Source organism: Thermobia domestica, chromosome 2 (genome assembly GCF_964235325.1).
Source record: "Thermobia domestica chromosome 2, izTheDome1.hap1.1, whole genome shotgun sequence".
NCBI lineage: Eukaryota > Metazoa > Arthropoda > Insecta > Zygentoma > Lepismatidae > Thermobia > Thermobia domestica.
Genome location: NC_137455.1, coordinates 195,226,393 through 195,247,947, shown reverse-complemented (window position 1 = coordinate 195,247,947; position 21,555 = coordinate 195,226,393). Strand labels below are relative to the sequence as shown.

At 34.1% G+C, this 21,555-nt stretch overlaps 1 protein-coding gene across 2 annotated transcripts in view; it reads right to left on the bottom strand.

The window, feature by feature from the left end:
• Positions 1-21,555, bottom strand: part of LOC145678347 (cilia- and flagella-associated protein 161-like) — a 228,209-nt gene that overhangs the window by 61,602 nt on the left and 145,052 nt on the right. For both annotated transcript variants that reach the window (XR_014130364.1, XM_081748388.1), the window contains exon 4: positions 5,953-6,037. Coding sequence is in view for 1 of the 2 variants with exons in the window: in XM_081748388.1 (XP_081604514.1) it covers positions 5,953-6,037 (85 nt within the window). In the remaining variant the exon portion in view is untranslated. The remainder of the gene's footprint in view (positions 1-5,952; positions 6,038-21,555) is intronic.

Here is a 21,555-nt window from a genome sequence, read left to right as displayed (position 1 = left end):
AATTCTTTAATCTTTTATTCAAGTCTCCTTTATCCTACAAGACACCTTCTAGAAAGAGAACCACGGTTCTTAACTAAGTGATCATCTGAGAATAGCTTGACGTGACAAATAATGAAAACATAGATGATCATCCGATCAAATTTCGAATCTAGAATCTATTGATTTCTATTGAACTTTCTTGCCATGATTTATCACTTATGAGCTACTTTATTTTCTAGAATTACAGTACTATGTGGATGTTCTCTTTTCTTCCTTTTCCTTTCAACGGTTTTAGTTTATCTCGTTCTAAGCATTTGGTCCATAAGAGGCTAAACATTGAGTTCCTTGCAAATACCGTACGGTATCACATACTCTTGGTCAGTTGATATTTCTTTGAAGTGAGGAATACAAAAAATATTAATGGTTACTAAGTAAAATACCATCTATATCTTGCCAAAGATCAATCGTATTAACACGGCACGGAATGTGAATTAAAATAAAAGTAAATAATGATTGTGTAGACTAAGACAAGCGCTTTTAGTCATTAAGATACTGAAGATCCACGGAAACCATTGCGACAAAATCGTGGGCTTATTTTTTAACATCGTAACTAAAACGTTTGATTTGGAAAAATATTTGGAGTGCATATTCAACACCAGTTACAGCTACATATGTAACGTTCGTTTATACGATTTTAAAAGTACCATTATTGGATAAAACCTGTGAAATAAATACTTACTATGCAAAAATGTTACAAATTAATGGCACTTGATTTCACTTGTAAGACCAGCATGTCATTAACTATCGTAAACAAGATCTAACATCCTAGTGAACACAATAAATCCTTCATATTTTTAAATGGCTACATATTGACAAAACACTCAAAGCATGACTAGTGACATAGCAAAATTTAAATTTTGTTTAAATTTTAAGGCTCAAAGGGTGGAGAGATATTTAAATTTCTTGCAACGTAATGTTGAATTGCTCATGATTTCTTTCAAAACAGTGAGAGCTCTTTTTTTTCAAGATGTAAATAAAACATGAGTGACAGTTCTCAAGTTCCAGTAACTAAAGAAGTCTGAAAAGTCAGTGCGTGAATATTCTAAAGAGTGAAGTATACCTCTTCAAACATGAAAACATATTCAAGTGGAGTGATTTCAATGAACTTCCCTGTCTTCTTATTAGATTTTCGAAACGTGCTCCCACTTATATTGTCAACAATTTTCTAAAAGACTTTCTTTAACATGCTAAAGCAAGATTCTTTGCAGGTGATTAAACCTGTAACTCAAAGCAAAACTAAATGTGTGTGTGTGTGTGTAATCTTAACTAACATTTTGTAAGAAAACTCTTACTATCGTTGGTGCAGCACATCCCAAAAAATACATACATAGCACTCCTTTGTACATGGTGCAAGAATCATCAAGCAACATATTCAAGAAAAACATTAAAATGAATATGCACTATAATACCGTTTAACAGAATTTGATGGATCCGATGGTGCTTCGATTAAAATGAAAATTGGGTTAAACCGGAATAAAGGGATTTTGATATTCAGTACTGTATATTTCATGTATTTTCAACGCGAAAAGAAGTTGTTTGCAACATATGATGCCTTCAAAACTGTAAATATTTGTACAAAATCTATGCCAAATTTTTGTATAAAGATGCTTTTTTTTTTTTTTTTTTTTTAATTGATCTAGAAGTTGTCAAAATCCTTCAGTGTCACGAGAGGTCTACGAAGATTATGATATAACAATGTTTATTATTATTGGAGTAGCTATATTGTGTAATGACTTGTGTATCTTTAAACGTTGATAAATTCTTTTCATTGTGTTCGTACGAGCATTTGATCAATTTATGGTTTTTATATTATGAAACATGAAAGTAATGTTACCTACGAAATTCGTCTCGTCTCGAAATTAAAATTAAATCTTTCAGTTTAACGTCTTACGGTTATATCTTTGAGGCTAAGACGAACGGATGATTAAGGCAAGTGAATGATGGAATACTTAGTGGAATGAGAATGTGGGAAGAAACGTGAGTACCCCAAGATTTTGTCCAACACAAACTTACTTGTCAGGGAATTGAACCAGGGACTCTACCAGAAGTAAGCGCTCTACCACTGAGCCCACCGTGCCCTTCTCGTCTTGACATTGAAAATATACTTCTAGTATCGACCAGTGTCTTGTTTTCTTCGTTTGGTGCGCAACCTAATTTTGAGGAAAATATTTGGTAGAAAAGAGACGAAGAAACATGCATATTTAGAAAGTTACACAATAGAAAAATTTAAAATATATATTCGTCACCGAATATCATACGGATAATAAAGTAAGCGGGGCATGTCTCTCGTATGGGTAATACGTGCGGGTAGGGTTCTAGTCATGAAGCCTGAGAAAAAGAGTCCTTTGGGTAGACCAAGAAAAATGATGTTCTAGTCAAGAAGCCTGAAGAAAAGAGACCTTTGGGTATACTAAGAACAAGATCGAATAGTAAACTAAAAGCGGAAATTTTAATGCAAAGTTAACGGATTAAATTTAGAAATTAAAATGAAGAAAAAATAAGTGATGAAATTAAAAAATAATGTCAAAAAATAACGGTTAAAATTGAAGCTAACTTCAAAATAATCGATTAAGATTAAAATTTAAAATAATTTTCATTACTATGCAATGAAAATTGCCTTAAGTTGTGACATATAAAACATGATGAATGAAATTAAGAGCACGAGAAAATTAATAGAGTATTATGAAAAGTTACTGTTTCCAAACAAGCTGAATTAATAAAATAAAAAAATGTCATAAAATTAGATTTTAAAAAGGTATCAATGAAAGGGTGTAGTTTTTAAATATAATTTTTGTGTATTTGTTATTTCGACGAGGGACACAATTTTTGGATTATAATAATGATAAATGTATATCATGTCAAAGTCATATCAGGTACACAAAATAATCAAACATCGTTTCAAATTCATAAATTCGTAACTCAGACTTGAATGCAATTTGAGGTTATTTTGGAAAAGGGGCCCAAGCATTAATCCCCTTCTGTAGTGGAACCAACTCTGAAGTTTTCGAGATATAACAGAGAAAAAGAAAGAAAACGTTCTTGCAGAATATCCTTTTCATATAAGTCTTGAAGGAGAAAAGTTACTATTAATTTTGTAACTGTGATATTTCTCTAACGATATTATCAATTAGAAAATAATCTCCTTAAGCCATACAGTCAGTTAAATATATTTAGCTGATTTCACCATATCACTCGTATAGGATGGTAGTAAAGAGTCAAAGAAAGCTATGCACGCCAAAAGAAATGCAAAGTTGGACCTAGGTATAGTGCACATATAGCGAGATTTATCAAATATCTATTTCCATGGCCATTATTCCAATTTGTAGCCGTCATCTTATACTGTGACTAACAAAGCCACTTTTTTTTAAGGTATTATCCAATGACGGGAGGGGTACAGATAATGAAAATGATTAGGTACAATTGCCATCAATGATAAAAACTTTTAAAACGTGTTCCCTCATATTTTAAAATAAATTTGAAATGAACATCTTAAAAATTAAATAATTTTATAGAAACTTTCATTAGTAATTCATAAAACTGACAGTATCACCAGATAATCAACACAAGTACTATTTATGATCTTTAAGTATTAACGAAATTACCTCGTAAAAAATAGCTTATAAGATATTTTGGTGTGCTCTTGAATGAGATGGTCAGTAAATATCTTGTCTTTGGAATGTCCTAACGAATCAATGTAAACATTCATTAAGAACCCGTTACAGGAAGCACCAGGTGTTCTGAACAAACGAACAGAAAAAATGTTAAAAATTACAACTTCTAACAAAATTATTACTATTAAAACTCGCAACTCACGAAATCATTACGATTTTTTTTAAGTGTAGAAAAACAAAATATTGTTTCTTATATTTTAAGTATGTATTCCTTGTATTATTCATGAAATAATAACAGTATGTCTATGTCACTTGAAGTATTTAACCTATTTTTGGAAGATTAATTTGTATATCTGTGCTTAATATAGCTTTAATATATAGATGCTATCATAATTTATCTCTATCGTATGGGGATTCAACTTTCTCCTTCCTGTACTCTTTAGGACGTAGAGTGCTCTGTTGTTTTTAGTATAATGTTTTTTGAATTCACAACTTGTCTGTCAATTTTCAATGAAAAAAAAAAGTAACCGTAGACCCTTGAGCTTGACTTCATAATGATACATGTAGAACACCACAGTATTGAGCCGGGAACGGTATGTGTTCCTGTAATCCATCTCTCCTGGAAGCAGATCGTATGATGGGAAACGGCCCATACTGTGAAGATTGATTTTTATGATTATCTGTGCTCATGCCAACTGCACCGGGTTCAAGCCCTGATCGAGATTCGGAGCTCACCTTAATAGCAAGTCCTGTCCCTCATAACCTCGATGCTGCATAAGGACGTAAACCTCAAACTCAAATCACACTATTGAAATAGAAAAATAAATTCTTAACTATTAATTCGATTTTGCACAAGATATTTTTTTCAATAGAATACCGTCGTAAGTAGAACTTATAAAACATGGGGATATTTCAGGAACAAAAAACAGTGAGCAAATTCTGCAACTCGTCAAAATTCCAAGACGCAGTTCCCTAAACCTAAGAATAACAGACCTGTTCATGTTTTAATAGAAATTTCCTTCAATGTGAAATAAACATTTTTTTAAAGGTAAGTACTTTTGCATGTTTTAATTCCTATGCATAGACACAACCATTAGACTAATGAGCCTTTGGTTAACTCGCATGCTCCAGACTGGAACCCGTACTTTTAAAAACTCGAATAGTTGTTTGGTTTCTATTTTAAGAAGAATGTCCAGTTTCGAACAGATTCGGTGGTGAAAAAAGACAAACTATAAACAATCAATTAATCAACAAGCGTAAGACTAATGTTAGGTCTAAGCAATCTTACACCTCAAACTTTTTTGAAACATTAACATATTTTAGACCCAGTGACACACTAATGTGAGTAAAATGAAGAAACAAAACATTAACAAAGTTTCATATAGCACATAAATAAACACAAATACTCGTATAAGAACAGAAAATGGCTCAACGATGCTCCTTGCTGTATTCTTTCAATGATTACAATTTACTTGATTTATTAATAATTTTTCAGGTAGAGCTATAACTATGCTGTGGCCGTCGATCTAGTGCCTAGCCCGCACACTTTTGGTGCACGGGTTCGATTTCAGGCGGAAGAACTTAGAAATCTGGACGCATTACGGTGGTTCGTATTCCGCCTTAAACTGTACATTCACGTCTCATATAGCCTCGATATTGAGAGGGACGCTAAACTCCAATCCAACCAACCTATTTCAGCAAGTCGATGCCATAACGGGCAAACCAAGCAGAGTAAAATTGTCCCTTTTATACAGCAAAATGCAGCTTAACCCACACCAATGTCTTCAAATCTTAATTTGATATACTTGATGTTTTACATGTGTTGTCTCTTTCACTAATAAAATACAGTAATGCCAGGCTAATATACAGGTAATAATGATAACAATAATAAAGTATTGCCTACCTGCCAGATAAAAATAAATTAGGCCTACATTCTTGTGACAATCATTCCATACTGCCATAATGTACACACGCATTGCTTTATGAGACACTGTCACTGAGCTACCACAGACGTACGCAGAATGTTTTCCAAAGGTCTCTTACATTAACACTGAAAAGCTCAAGCGTGAGCAGCCATCCATTTCTTGTAAGGAAACCCTGGCCTCCCCACCAACTCTCGCAGGTTTCTCATCAGCTACCTTCAGCTTTCCCACAGTTTAAAGTAGGCACTTCAATTAAAGAGTTCCGGTGTATAGCAGTGAGTATATATGTATGCATGCTGGCGCTTGCGCCTCGGCATAATGTTAAAGAAAAAACGTAAATGTGTGAAAGAAAGAGGATATACAATCATAAGAATACTTACCTCGTCACTCTTTGTCCCAGCTAGGCATAGCGTAAACGCTTGTCCAAACCTCAGCGGTTCACCTGTCCGATCTACATTATCAGGGCTAAAGAAGAGATCAAGAAAGAGAAAACACAAAAATTATAAGAACTGCGAGATGTGGGAGCGTAATAACCTATAAGGAACGCATGTGGGAGCAACTAACCACAACTTGAAAGAAAAGTGGGTACGTACCACACCCGATCATAGTTACGTTCTTACTGGTGGCAATGCTATAATCTATCGCAAAGAGAAAGTCATGACGTCATAGGCTTATTAACTATGGCAATAAATGCAACAATAAAAGAGGCCAATAATAAAAAGGAAACGAAAATTATGCATGATACAAGGTGACTTAGCATCTGTACTCAAGACTTGAGAACGTAAAAGCCTTCGGACTTTTCTGGACAGTTTAATGGATTAATAAGTAATTATTTGTCTACGTGGCTATTGTCCTATCAATTACATATTTACTGATAATAACGAATTTACTCATAGGTTTGGATCTTGGTACAAGTTAAATAACATCGAATGTGTAAAGTTAACGTCAGAAACGAAAATTGCAGTTTATCAATACAATCATTCAAGATAATTTTTTTTATTTCTCACTAGCATTTACTCTTATATAATAAAAAGTCTGTAGCTTATCAATTACGCGTCTAACTGAACAATTTCCAACATTAAAGAAAATTACGCGAAACTTGAATGTGTGATAATGAATCTACGCTCGTAGTTGAAGCGGTCAATTTTATACACTCTCTCATACCCCAAATACGTGAGGTTAAACCAAAGATTGTTAGCCTTAAAAAATACAATTTGAAAATCAGCATATGGGTATAGGATATGGGTAGCCACCATTAAAATCACCGTTACCTGTGAAAATGTTAATGGACTGACTCCATTAACATACTCGGGTGAGATAATAGCTCTAGCTATCTATTGCAATAAATAAATAAAATAAATAAATAAATAAAATTTAATTCGCTTTCGTTCAAGAGTTATCATGACGAACGGATTAACATTATAATCTTATAGGGTGATCATAATAAATAATTTTAATCGATAACTATGTTGTTTGTGTTTAAGGTTGTTGTTGCCTGTTGCTTAAATAAAGAAACAAATTACGTCGCATGAGTTCGCTATCTTAGTTTAAAATTTTCCCAGCATTCAAATTTCTGTTGGTTTCTATCAACAGACTGAAAAAACACAATAGAAAACTGGAGTAGAGAATAAACGTCACTGCTCTAGTGTTCGTAAATTTTCAGAGACAATTTTCATTTCCTTTCAACTTAAATTTCCTTTAATTTGTAAATGGCAGGGGCGGATCCAGGGGGGGGGCGATCGCCCCCCCCCAAAGAGGAAACTTTCTTATTTTATATATATAAATAAAGCCCATCCCAGTGTTTGGAGCCCTTAAAAGTAGCAGTATGACAACCCACCACTCCCCCAGAAGTCGGTCCTGGATCCGCCCCTGGTAAATGGTAGTCTTTCTCCACTTATTACAATAGTATATACGTACTCATAAAAAATATGCATTTCCATATATATAATAAATAAATGAGCCAAATACAACTTTTTTTTTTTTAATAAGGTCATACTTTCCAATGTCATTCTATGTATATGGTTCACTAGTCTATTGGTTAGATTGTGTGTTTTTGATACATGAGGTCCCGGATCGGATTCGCAATGGGGGAGAGCATCAAATGAATTGCATTGATTCCGATCCTACTTTAAATTATAAATCTCTCTTATAGAGAGCCTTACTCCTGATAAAAGCGAGTACACCCAATCTAATTGATCAACCAATTGAATATATTTATACTTACATACAGTAAATTTCTTTTCGGTAGAAATTACTTATGTATCCATTTCAAATGAACACATTTTGAACAGAAACCAACACGGGGAACGGGGGCTCATTTGCCAATATCTCAAAAGAGGTGAACATCTAAGAAAAGGAAGGAGATTTAGGCTTATCGGTTCTTTTGTTTCCAATAGAAGGTAGAAGGAAAATGGGAACATAAAATTCGATCTACGACAATTTCCCTGGATTTCACTATTTTGCCCCTAAAATTTCTCTTTGTCTCTGTTTGCTAAATTTTTGTGCCAAATCTCCCTAGATTGAGGAAATTTCCCTGAGTCCAAGTACTAATTAGTATTTGGCAACACCATTTCCAGTTCTTTATTGAAAATCAAAAACACAGGCTAATAACTAACTGAAATATCCCTTCTGCGCAAATGCAGAATCGATTTATGGACAGTATTTCAATTTCTCCACCCTTAGCATCAATGAAATTGTAATGAGACGTCGAACTCCAAATAAATTAATTAATTTATTAAAATGTAATGATAAATCAAGAATGTCATCCAATTCCCACTCCATCCACCACCTTTTCTCACTCCCATTCCCCATTCTGATGGGGCTGAGCTTACACTTAAATAGCATCGAAAGTCACACTATTCAACTCAGAGAGCCCCAAAAAACTATGGATTGAACACTAATATAGGTCGTTTTCGATTATTTTTACACATTACCTCCTTTCCAAACCAACTTCTCATACCCCATGCCCATAAGAGATTAATTTTTATTTAAAACGGCATCAGGAGAGCTACTATTCATCTCACCGATTCCGAAAACTATGAATTGAAAACTAATATATATATATTAGGTCGTTTTCGATTATTTCTCCGTGTCACTACTCCCTCCCTCACTCTCATATCGAAAATAATCAATGTAATATCATAAGATCCTTGGGAAGGTAATCACTTTAATTGATTCAGTAGTTATTTCTGATGAGTAGAGCAACACAAAAGCACAAAAAGCATAAAAATCATAAGAGCAATTTACACATATGGTTGGTACCTTGAATATGGTTGTGGTTGTCTAAGGGTCCAGAAGAAACTAATTTTAAAAACATAATAAAGCATAATTTTAGTAATTGCATAAAGCATAATTTAAAATATATAGCACAATTCTTGGAAAACTGTAAATTTAACATACTGTATTAATATTTTTTAAAACCAATATTTAGAATGAAAAATAATTGATAACATACCAATGCAACAATGAAAAGCTTATTTTTATTGCTGTAAACTTTTAGGTGTAATCTTTCGATGTGTAGAAAAGAAAAAAGGAAAAGAAGAAAACTTTTCGCCAACAATAAATAGTACACAGGAACTCCATACTGTATTGTTATATGTACCTCTTTAACTTGTGCACTTTCTGTAGTTCTTGGTGGCATCTTTTACTTTCCCTTTCTGTATACATGCGCCTCTAAGTCGCACACAAGTGATAAAAAACTGACTCGAGTAAAGTATATCTCTTTACAGTGCATTAAGTAGAATGTTCATTAAATATGAAAGAAACTGGTTGCATAAAATATTAATAAATAGATCAAGATATTTAGAATATTTAATATATAGTAATTATTATACATTATACACGATTAATGTAAAACAATGATTGAAATTAACAATAAAGCATAATTTGGAAAAAAAAAATAATGTACAATTAAACAAAAAATAAAGCATAATGTGGGTTGCTCTACTGATGAGGTTACACACAAATTCGAGTTCGCTTTATAACAGATAATAATAATCTATATATAAAAATGCTGCATTTATGTGGCCACTTTCTGTTTGCTATTATTCGGACGGCTAGGGATTCTATACCAAATTTTGTCTAGATTTGCCAGTTCTTATTCAAATGTTCAAACAACGTGTCATTTTTTCTATTCAACGTTTTAGGGGTCGTTTTGAGCCCTTAAGACTAACATTGTCGCTAGGAAGTTACTAAGATTGATATCCTTGAGTTAGGCAACCAGTAGAAGTGCTACGTACAACGGGTTGACAAACATTGAGCGTATTCGGATATGGACTTATATGAGGTAGGAAGGATATTGAAGGATATTCATGCTTATATTAGAATAATGTCCTGTGTAGATAGCCCAGATTCAGATAATAATAATAATAATAATAATAATAATAATAATAATAATAAAATTTCCTTTTTTATAATCTTTTTTCATTATAAGTACTTAATGAGTAGCTTGGATGACCCCTCGAAGAATAGGATGGAATGCTGTAACATCTAAAACGAAAAATCTACATATAGGACTTAACCTAGTAATGGTTATACCGAAATTCGGAATATATTAAAGCACAGAGAGGGAAACTAGAAATTGTTTAAGAAGAATAATAGGTTAATGTTGAAAAATATAAAGATCAGTACTAATGAGGAAAGTATGAAATAAGTACTGACCAAAATATTAATAGAAGTTGCTTTCGAAGGAATAAGTTATATAGATTAAATACCATACTAAAATATCGGTGTATGTAGTACGGTATTGAATTGCTTTAAAGCGGCTTTTCTCACTAGGTCATTGACCATCCGCGCGGTTTCCCAAAGCACGGAAGGAAAATAGAGGCATTAGACATTGGGGAAAGGTAGAGCTGATGCTCTTAAGAGAAAGAATAATTCAACATTTGCATACTTGTCTTCTACTTTCAATCAACCTACGATGAAAAGGTTGTAATTTCACCTAGGTCTCGTACGAGATAATTGTTCTCAAGTGGGTTGGTTGGTTGTTGCCGCACCAACGCAACAGATTAATTCTTCGTAAATATTACCTTACGATCTGGTTTATCTCAATCCATTTCTTGTTTGGAATTATTACAATGCCTCTCCGGATGTATATTTCTTCACAGACTACTCAACTGCTTACAAATTAGAAACAAACTGCTTCTGTTTGGAGAGAACCACCTTCTTTCTAGGAAGCACTGAGTCCATCTTTCAAGGACAACTGCAGATCGTTAAAGCTATTTAATTAGGAACTCCTTGAAATCAACGCGCTTAGCATATGTTACAACAAGATGGTTAGAAACAAACCAGCAGCTGTGTAGTTACGTAGTGGCTGTTTTGTTCAAGTAACAACAACAACAACAAGCAATCTGTCCGAACAAATATTTTTAAAAACCACATTCTTGTTCAGCTTTGAGACAGGAGGGCAGGTGTTCTTAAGCCAAACTCAAATATAAACTAACACAATAAGTACACAACTTAACTGACAAGAAAAAAGTTGTTACACAACGTATCACTACTTTAGATGTCATATAAGTCGGTCCATTCTTTTACAAAAATCTTTCTCGAGCACTTTGTAAATGTTTATTTTAAAGAGTACAAACGATACATCTTATCGTTTGAAGAACTGCTAAGATAATGAAACGGATTAAACTATTTTTCAAACTTATTTTAAAGTTTGTAATCACGGTGTTTTAAGGCTGTACATACAAATATAATTTTTAGAAAACGAAAGGAGTAGTAGTTCTTGAAAAGAACAAAAATATTTAAAATGTCATTTTATCAGCGTAACCTTGAGATTTTAGGCAGAGATTCTGACCCTTAACATCTATCCTTCTCCAAATACGGCCTTGTCCTACCACAAGTCAAGAAGCTGTTCGCTTCTTGTGATTTACCATTTTATGATTTCAATATGATTTACCATTTTATCTAATAAACATACGAAAAAGCGCTCTGCTAGTATAGCATTTCATTAAAGAAAATTTTTCATTTGAGGCTCCTAGTATCAAAATTCGCCACATCCATTTCACTTAGTTTCGAGTAAACTCGTAAAACGTGCAGTGAAGCTGCATATACACGCGTGCTCTATACATGCGTACAAAGTTTCATATGTAAACTAGTTTTTTAGTATGAAATATTTAGCATTTAATCAAAATTCTGTTTCTATGGAAGGCGTCTCACTTGAAAACTTCTAGCTTACGAACAACACGAGACACACGCTTTTTGTAGTGCTATAGCCAATATGAAGTTTACTTCCTATTTAGTGGATTCCAAGTTGAAACACTCGTTCCACTAGGCTCGTCCTCGAATTCCCTACAGCTCTGATGACTAATAAGTATTAATTAGATATTACACTAACTTCGACGCAAAGTTCATATAGGTAACAGAATGATGACCTTTAACATATCCTAGGATCCTTCTATTCCCTAATAACTCATGTATCAAAATAATTCATTGAAATCCAGGCAAAAAAGTTATTAATGATTAACTTTGTAGTTGTTATCCACTGAAAACTATTACACAATACTTCCTTGAAGTCTCCTCTATGAAATTACTGGTACAAAACTGCCAATGACAATGTCAAGTTCGACTCGCAGTAGGGCAAACGCAATTCGAAGACTCGTAGAGGGAGAAGACAAAATGTACTATTCTAGTTAAATCTATACTTGCGTACCTAGGTAAGTTTTATTGTTTTTAAAATCAAATACCTAGGTAAAGCTGCGGTGGTGCAATCAGTAAGGTGACTACCTACTAAGCAGAAGCTCAGAATTCGATTCCCGATAGGGATGGGCTTATTTCCGTTCTTTTATCCTTCGAAAACAGTTCAAGGATTTATTCAGCGTCTATAAAATGAGTACTCGAGGAAACGAAGAAAAACGCGGCTAAGGCGTAGTGCTGAACTTAAAAAAAAAAAAAAAAAAGTTTACAGAAAGTGTTTTGTTGAGAACTCGAAGTTATATAGTTTAAAGACATCGCAACCTGTAAATGTCGAAGTCAATAAGGTGTGAAGCCTTATCCCCAAATCATTCAAGGACTACTTCGACCTATCCCAAATAAAAGGCATCAAGGGCGCATCTACAGAGGGGATCCACAGTCCGGCTCTCCCTCTTCCCCGTCAAGAGACCTCGTAACTTTTTTTGATACTTGTGCTTTGTCTGCAGGAGGGGCTCATTCACGAGAGGTCCACCCGGCCTGGACCCCGTCCAATCTTAGTAATGCGACTTCCTGAATAAAACAATACTTGCTTTAACAGAAAAATGATTAATGTGGCCTAAAGATTTGATCGAATACACTACTCTTTCTTATAAGAACAATTTAGTTTTATCATTTGTTTATTTTCTGAGATCATAGAAGGAAGTACTTCGAAATTACTTATCGTTTTCTCGGATGTAAAAATAACACTTTCAATATTACATAGACGTTGTATCTTGTAGTACTGATCCTCCAACAAAAAAATTCTGGGTGTGCGATTGACAGACACAGGCATATTTTCAGTAACTACGTAGTACCTAACGTTCTAAACGTTTTTTTTTTTTTTTAAATAAATTTGTGATTATGAAGAAAGAAAAGAAGTTTATGATTGTCAATAATCAAATAAAGATAAAGACGAATGGCAGATGCAGTGTAACGATGACACAGTATAATACTTTTATTCGCTAATGCACATTCAATTGTTTAACTCATAAAACCCTTATGTCGTGATAAACATTTAGGAAGCTAAAATTCAAAATCTCTAAGAGATCGATTGCTTGATTTGGAGTTTAATGTTCCTTTTCAGTACTAGGGATATATGAGACGTTAACCTACTACTTACCGGGAATAAAATAGGACTCCTGCTCTCAAGGCGAGCAAGACAAACATCCAGAAGAGGATAAAACTGTCAATAGTATTATATGAATGCGAAGATTGGTCATTAACACGACGGGATAAGCACAAGCTGACAACAATTGAAAATAAAGTATTATGGGAAATGTTTGGAGCCAAAAGACATGAACGAACGAGTGATTGGGGAAAATTACGTAAAACAGAAACTACGTATATGCGCCTATTATACGAGTAATTAAAGGAGGAAACTAGTGGCGGTACATCTCGCTCATATTGGGAACTCGCAATGTGTATGGAGTTCATGTTAGAAACTCATTGTTTCTTTGTTTGTTTATTGTTTTATTTATTTATTTACTCGGGGTAGAGCGCTTACCTCTGGTGCGTGGGGTCCTTGATTCGATCTCCGTCCAAGTAAGTTTGTGCTGGACAACATCATATCGAGGTACTCCCCTTTCATTTCATTTATGTATGTATTTATTTATTTTTTAAGTTAACGTCCTACGATTATGCTCCGAGGCTATTTTTATTAGGGAGACGATAATGATGATGATGAAAGCGGGAGGACTCCTAGAAAATACGCAACATACAAGGTGTTTTGTCCACCATAAAGCTGGACTTGGTGAGAGCTGAGATTGAACCATGGATTCCACTTACGCGTACCAGAAGTGAGCGCTCTAGCCCAGGGAAAGCCATTGCGAAGAGATTAGACTGAGATGGGAAAAGTTCTACAGGAAGTAGGATGTATCATCTCCGATTTGGTTAGTTTGGCACAAACGTTCGAATGATGTCCTTTCGTTTTTGTGGCAATGAACCTTCATGTTCTTTAAGCTATAGTTCGATCACGTTTTTATTCTTCGTTTTTCTGATGACCTTTGTCCCGAGTTTGATTTCCGATACGAGAGCCTTGTAACTTGAATATTACGATGGGCCAAATTTAATCTTAAACTGTACCTCAATTGTTCACGTTCCATATAGGGTTGATGCTGAAAAGCGATACTGAACTACAGCAACGACCAATCTACTACATTTTACTGCTACAAATTTCATAATTTCAGTGAACCATATACGTGAAACACTCTTTCAACTCAAGTGGCATGGTAGTTTGTGTAATCAAGAAATTTATACATTGTAAGTGTTTCGTAAAATATAAGACAATAAATCGAAATACAGTAACAATTGGAAATAGGTATTAAAAAAAAACAACTGCTTCGGTACTTTTTTTTTTCATTAGTATAAAATTCCTTAACTTCATGGATTTATTTAGCGATGTCCTTCACTTATCAGTCTATTATTTCCAGTTTGTTATTATATATAGACTATTACTAAATATTCGGTTTTAATTTTTGTTTATATATATCTTGTGTGTAGTAAGACGGGACTTAGCACCTAACGACTTCTATATCAGATTGAGGGGGCGCGGTGGCTCAGTGATAGAGCGTTCACCTCCGGTGCTTGGGGTCCCTGGCTCGATCCCAGCTCGCGCCGTGTGGACTTTGTGGTGGACAAACACCGTGCTCGTGGGTTTTCTCGGGGTTCTCCCGTTTCCTCTCACTTTCTTCATTCCACAATTTTCATTCTTTCTCATAATCACCGTCTCCTTTAGCCTGACCGGCATAACCGTGGGACGTAAAACTCAAGAATTTCTTTTTTTTTATATACCAGGTTGACTCTTTAAAACTTCGTATGAGATGTTATTTTTTAAAACAATTAAACAACTCAAAATAAAAAAAAATACTTAAATGTACTCCCAGAAATTTGAAGAAACGTAAACTTTTATTTAACCTTACCAAAAGAATATTTCAAACTGTACATTTTTATATGCATATTACTTTCTGAAAGACTCTATTGAAACACGAAAAAAAAAAAAAAAAAAATCAAATTCATTCAACCGATGATAAAAGATTTTGCTGTTGTTCGGTTCAGGATGATTTGACTCCAGCGGTGAGGCCGTTTTTAATTACGGCCTACGGGCCTCAAGTGCGGAAGATGACAAAGTATTACCCTCCGGGTCTTCATTTTCACACGCTTCATACACAGCAGAAGTCAAGAAGGCTACGGATTTCTCTCTTCTTTCTTTAGGTATATAATAATAATTTATGACACACGTGAGCATTTCAGCGGTGAGGAACGTGGGTGAGTGTAGTGTCATCCGTACGGTTACGATGATAATTCCGTTATCAGTGCACATTAGTTTTCTGCGCCCTTCTACTCGTCTGCGAAAGGACAATGAATAACGGCTTTTTTTTAATAGCATACGCAGCAACGAATAAAACTCCTTAGTAATGTTACTCTAAACCATATATCATACATCATGTTAATTTAGAATCAACACATTTTAGTCAGTAAGCATCCATAATTAGCTGCATTGCCACTAAAAACAGAGTTCACAGGCATTCATAATTTGTGTAGAAACCTAATTGGATAATACTAAAAATGCAAAATTATTCAATTATAGTTTACTTGATTAATTTGGATTTCTTTGAATCTCTTTTGATTATGATATTTAAAGAAAAAAAACTTATTTTGCGTTGTGATATTAGTTTAAAGGGAGCTATAAACAGAATAAGTTTCTATGAATAAAATTTATATCATTTGATTGTATAAATTGGCTATTTTATCAAAATCTCAACATTAGATTTTAGCCTACAGAGTGCAAACGAAATGCTGAGTTTCTTTTCTTTTAATGCATAATTTTAGTAATTTTAAAGTTTACGATATCCCATTTTCAAGTTTCTTTCTTTTCTTCTTTTTCCTGCTCATGAAACAAGGAATTGTAAATAATAAAATCTGGGTTTAATATGACGTGTTTATGTGACTGCAGAAAAAATATAAATGAATCCGAGATTATTATTAGGCCTTGTCATTACTGTTATTTAATTAGCCTATTAAGCAAGTATAGAACTGCTACTCTACGCTATTTAGCAAATGAGATACAAGAGGAGTGATTACATTGACATATTAATGAAGAATATTAATTATCTCCAAGCTCGTGAAGTTGAAGTAATCCATGAAAAGAAACTACCACTGACGCTGAAAAATATACAAATAACCGTAACGGAAAATCTTTAATAATACTGAAGATAGAATAGCTGTATGTTAATCATGAATATGGACACTTAGCAAGTAGAATACATCTGGACTACGGTGAAAGAGCTAAAATAATAATATGGTTTCACATTTATTTCGCTGTCATAAGGAAAAGAAAAAAAAATGTGGAAAATATAACATTATGTAATCTTATTTTTGGATAACGTGTAGGTACTTGCTCAAAAATTATATAATAAATTCAAAATATTTTCTCTTTCTCTCTATTTTTCACTTTTATATTTGTTCTTTTAGCATATCCATGCATGTATTATCAAAAATTACAAGTATTGTTACCCAAAACAAGCTTATGAATTAGAATGCGCATATGCTGGGGAAGCTCGTCATAGATTGTATATTTACCATGGTTTATAGCAATGGTTCTCAACCTTTTCGAGCCTAGCGCCTTTCTTGAGTGAATGTGATTGTCCTGAGCGTCCCCGCATCTTAATCCAATCCACCCATCTACAAGGCTAAGCGTAAGACTTGAAATCCAGAAAAAAAAACGCTTCTATTCTTAGATTCAGCCTCGAAAAATCTAGCCTACATTAATATTTGTAATAAATAAATAAATATAAATAAAATAAACTTGATAACTTGTAAAATGCGTAATAGCTTTCGTCCAATAGTAATAATAAAAAAGTTTAACAAGTCATGAATTCTCAAACGCTCCCTAAAATAGTCTATCGTCCCCCAATCTCCCCTTTTTGTTCCAGCGCCCATTTTGAAAACGAGAACGCCCACGTTGAGAACCATTGATTTATAGTGTATGAAAGAAGACAATCAGATCACCTGGAAGAATACAGTGTTAGCATCTTTGATCTATAATAGCCCATAGTTTATGTTAACCCTATTAAGATCAATAATAGAGTATCTAATGTAATTTATATTAAAATATGGAAAATCATCAATAGGTTAAACTACTAACACTAAATATGCATTCCTTCCTTTCATTTTATGTTTCCGATCAATCGTTGGTTAAGTAAAGACATAGTCTACCAAAATTTTAAATTCTCAATGGACATACATATTTTGTTCACAAAAGAAAGACAAACGCTTCGGTAGCAAAACGTTTTTTTTTTTCTTTTTTTACGATACTGATTAACTCATGGAGATTAAGTTAGATTTAACCTAATACAATATTGTCAATCATAGGAACTTATTATATATATGTACAGCTAATTCTCACGAACTAAGAAGTACTAATTCAACTTTATACGCAAAATATGCAAACCGGGGAGAAATGGTGGATTTTTCTACAAACAGCCTATAACAGGGTGCGAAATCCAGGGGAGGGGGTAGGTGGAAGAATTTCCTCTCAATATTTTTGGAGCAAAATCCTATTCCCACTAATAAGTTACTTGGGGTGAATAAAATGATACTATTATAAGAAGTATATAAAATAATTACAGCAATCCATAGTCAATTAATATGTATCTCATGTGCAATTAACGAGTGAATTAGTAGTGAGTGGTACCCATGATTCCACAAAGTTTAACAATTATGAATATTCAAATATGTGACACACTATGTCGAAGCATCCAGTGTGATGAGTACCGGTACTTCGTTTTTTAACGCTCCTGTGTACCCATGCTTCACTTTGACTATGATGATTTTGCACCCTGGTCTATAACACAATTTATAGCATATAAAATGAACTTGGAGGAGTGCGTTGTCGAAGTTAAAATACATGGCATTATAAGTAATCTTCAACTCCCTGTAATAGCTGTTCTCCAGTTCTCATTTCTAAACTTCCTTGATTTTTTATTTTCGTACAGCCTCTGTAAGAAGTAGAAAATAGGCCCCATATGAAAAAAAGATGAGAGAAAATACTATTCATGTGAGACAAGCGTACAGATTTCTTACAGTGGTGGGTTGGCAATAATGACCTAATAAAGCTTAATCATTCGGCTACTTCCTACTTGCCTTTGATACGCAAGATTCCGTGTTCGATTACCAATTAAGGGCAAAACCACACCTCATCGGGCACAAACACTGAGCGTCCAAGTACCGAAACAAGCAAATACAAGAATTATGAAACCTCTTGTTAATAACTTTTTTATTATAATATTTTGGAGATTTATTTAATAAGGGTAGCTAGTGAGAGTTTAGGGGCGGATCCAGGAGGGGCGATCGGGGCGCTGCACAAGAGGAAACTTTATTTTTTTTTATATATATAAATAAAACCCATGCCAGAGTTTGGGGATCTTAAAAGTAACTCTAAGTAACAGTGTTACAACCCACCTTCCAGAAGTCCGTCCCTGATTTAGTTTATGTTGAATTAACAAATGGCTGCTATGGGGACGACCACTTTTAACCTTAATTCTCTTACTTAACAATTCTACTATATAATCAAATGATATAACAACTCCAAAACATATGTATATTTGCTAGTTCCCATTTCACATATAAAATAGCTTCATAATATTTATAAAAACAATTTACCAAAATAAATAACGATGACATCTCTTTCCGAAAAAAATAACATAGATTATTGCCTGTTGAAACAAGGCTAGTGCTTGTTTCCTTACCAATTTCTTCCACATCAACACCTTCTGCTGGTGAAGACCATAAATACACCAGGTTTTGACACAATAAACATCAATTACAGAATAACTTCAAGCAATCTAAATTTTGAGATCAAATACGTATCACAGATCTCTCAAAGATTTATCGCTTTTAATAGTCATCAATCAAAATCGGTTTTCGTTCGTGTAGCTCTCTTTGCAATCAAATAATGCTTACTGTGTTTAGATTAAAATCAAGCTTGCATCACTGAAACAAACTTATTTATATTGAAATCAAATCTGTCTTGTAGTAAGCGTATTCTTAATCAATATTAATAAATACCAGAAAACTTGTAAGAATTTCTTCAGGAAACTCCAATATGAGGCTAGCTCCTGATTTTTTTTTTTTTTTTTTTTTTTAATGAATGAAATACAGTCGAAACTGTTTATAATAACATCGCTTTTAACGACGTATTGGGTTATAACGACGAAATCTAACTGTAACGTCTAAACCATATATAAAAAAAAAAATGTATTTAAGAAATCACTTAGTACGACATTGCTTATAACGACATATCGTATAGAACGACTTATTTTTATCACATTATCGGAGAAATGTATCGGCTATAACGTTCAATGTTGATTTTTGTTTGTTACGTGTTTGGAGATTGCTGACAACAATGTAAGGTTTACGTATTTTCAAACTCTTGCTGACAACAATGTAAGGTTTATTTTTAAACTATTGTTTTCAGTATACAGTATTATAGATATCCAATCAGTCTGTCTGTTAAATAGTCAAGGCAAGCATCGCTCTGAAGATGTCGCAACAGAAAAGAAAAGTGTTTAATATTGAAGAAAAGTCACACATAATATGGCGATTAAAAAACGGAGAAACAAACGTCAGCATCGCGAGGGAATTGGGTCTATCACACTCGACGATTTCTATAATTTGGAAGGAGAGAGAGAAAATACAGTCTCTTTTCGAAAAAAAAAAAAAGTCTTTAAAAATCAAGCGGGCCAGATCATCCGACCACAAAGAGATTGAAGAAGCTTTACTTACATGGTTTAAGCAGCAAAGAACAAATAATGTGCCGATCAATGGACCTATTCTTCAAGCGAAAGCCAATGAATTTGCTCGTCGGTTGGACAATCCGAACTTCAATTGTTCTTCCTCTTGGATACAACGTTTCCGAGCTCGTCATGATATTGTTGCTGGGAACATTTGTTGCGAAGCTGGGAGTGTACCTGAAGGTGTAATAGACGAGTGGTTATCTAAGAAGTGGCCTGCTTTGTGTGAAGGTTACAAGCCAGATGATATATTCAAGGCAGATGAAACTTGTTTTACAATACGACGCCAGATAAGACTCTGAAATTTAAAGGTGAACAGTGTTCGGTTGGCAAAATGTTTAAAACAAGAATCACAGTTATGGTTGATGCAAATATGACGGGATTTTGTAAAGAAAAGCTTTTGATGATTGGCAAATCCAGAAAACCAAGATGTTTTAAAAATATTCACTCCCTAATGTAGTTTATGAAAACAATGCAAAGTCTTGGATGACATCGGAAATTTTTGAAAAGTGGTTGTGTAACTGGGGCTCTCAACTGAAATCAAAGAAACGAAAAATTCTTCTCCTGGTCGATAACTGCCCGGCTCATCCTGTAGTTGATAATCTGCAATACACAAAGCTTGTGTTTTTACCTCCAAATGTCACTTCAGTTTTACAACCTATGGACCAGGGAGTTATAAAATCTCTTAAGATGCAGTACAGGAAGCTTCAGGTGATGAACATGTTACAAAAAATCGAGTACCAGTTCTTGATGCAATTTTAATGATATCTGAAGCGTGGGAAAATGTCACTCAAAAGGACCATTGCTGATCGCTTTAAACATGCAGGTTTCAGATACCTTTCTTCCCCATCCCACGGTGAGGACGACACGTTTTCAGCAACAGCTGATGATGAAGATGTGGAGGATGCTATTCCTCTTGCGCGATTAGAGCAAGAGCTTGGTCCATCTTTGTCAACTTGTGAAATAGAAGACTTTGCCGAGGTAGACAACCATCTTGCAGTGTGCGCCTCAGCGAGTGAAGAAGAAATTGTAGCTGACACCCAAAGCCAACAGGTAATTGACGAAAATGAAAATAAACAGCAAGAAGAACAATTTGTTGTACCATCACTTAACGAAGTTCTGAGTACAGTGAAAACTTTACAAAAATTTGTTATGTTCAAAGAATTATATACCTCTATAATCGGAAACACACTTAATTGTTTGCATACTTCCACAAAACATACAAACACCAAATTTTGCATACTTGTTCGTCATGGGATGTGAGTAATGGGAAAATTCCGATATCACGAAAAAGGCGACATTTTCCATGTAAATGAAGTGTCGAAATTTTTCGTCGTTTCGAAATGCTGGTTTTTAGAGTAGTTCCGCACGCCATAGAAACGTCATATTTTGTCAGGCAGTGAAGCTAGGAACATAGTTTATGATAGAAAAAAGAGCATTAAAATTCGTTTTCGTTTCGCGGCGCAAATCGAAAAAATGTGAAATTTGTAATGGCTGTATCTAGGACGTTGAAATTTCGAG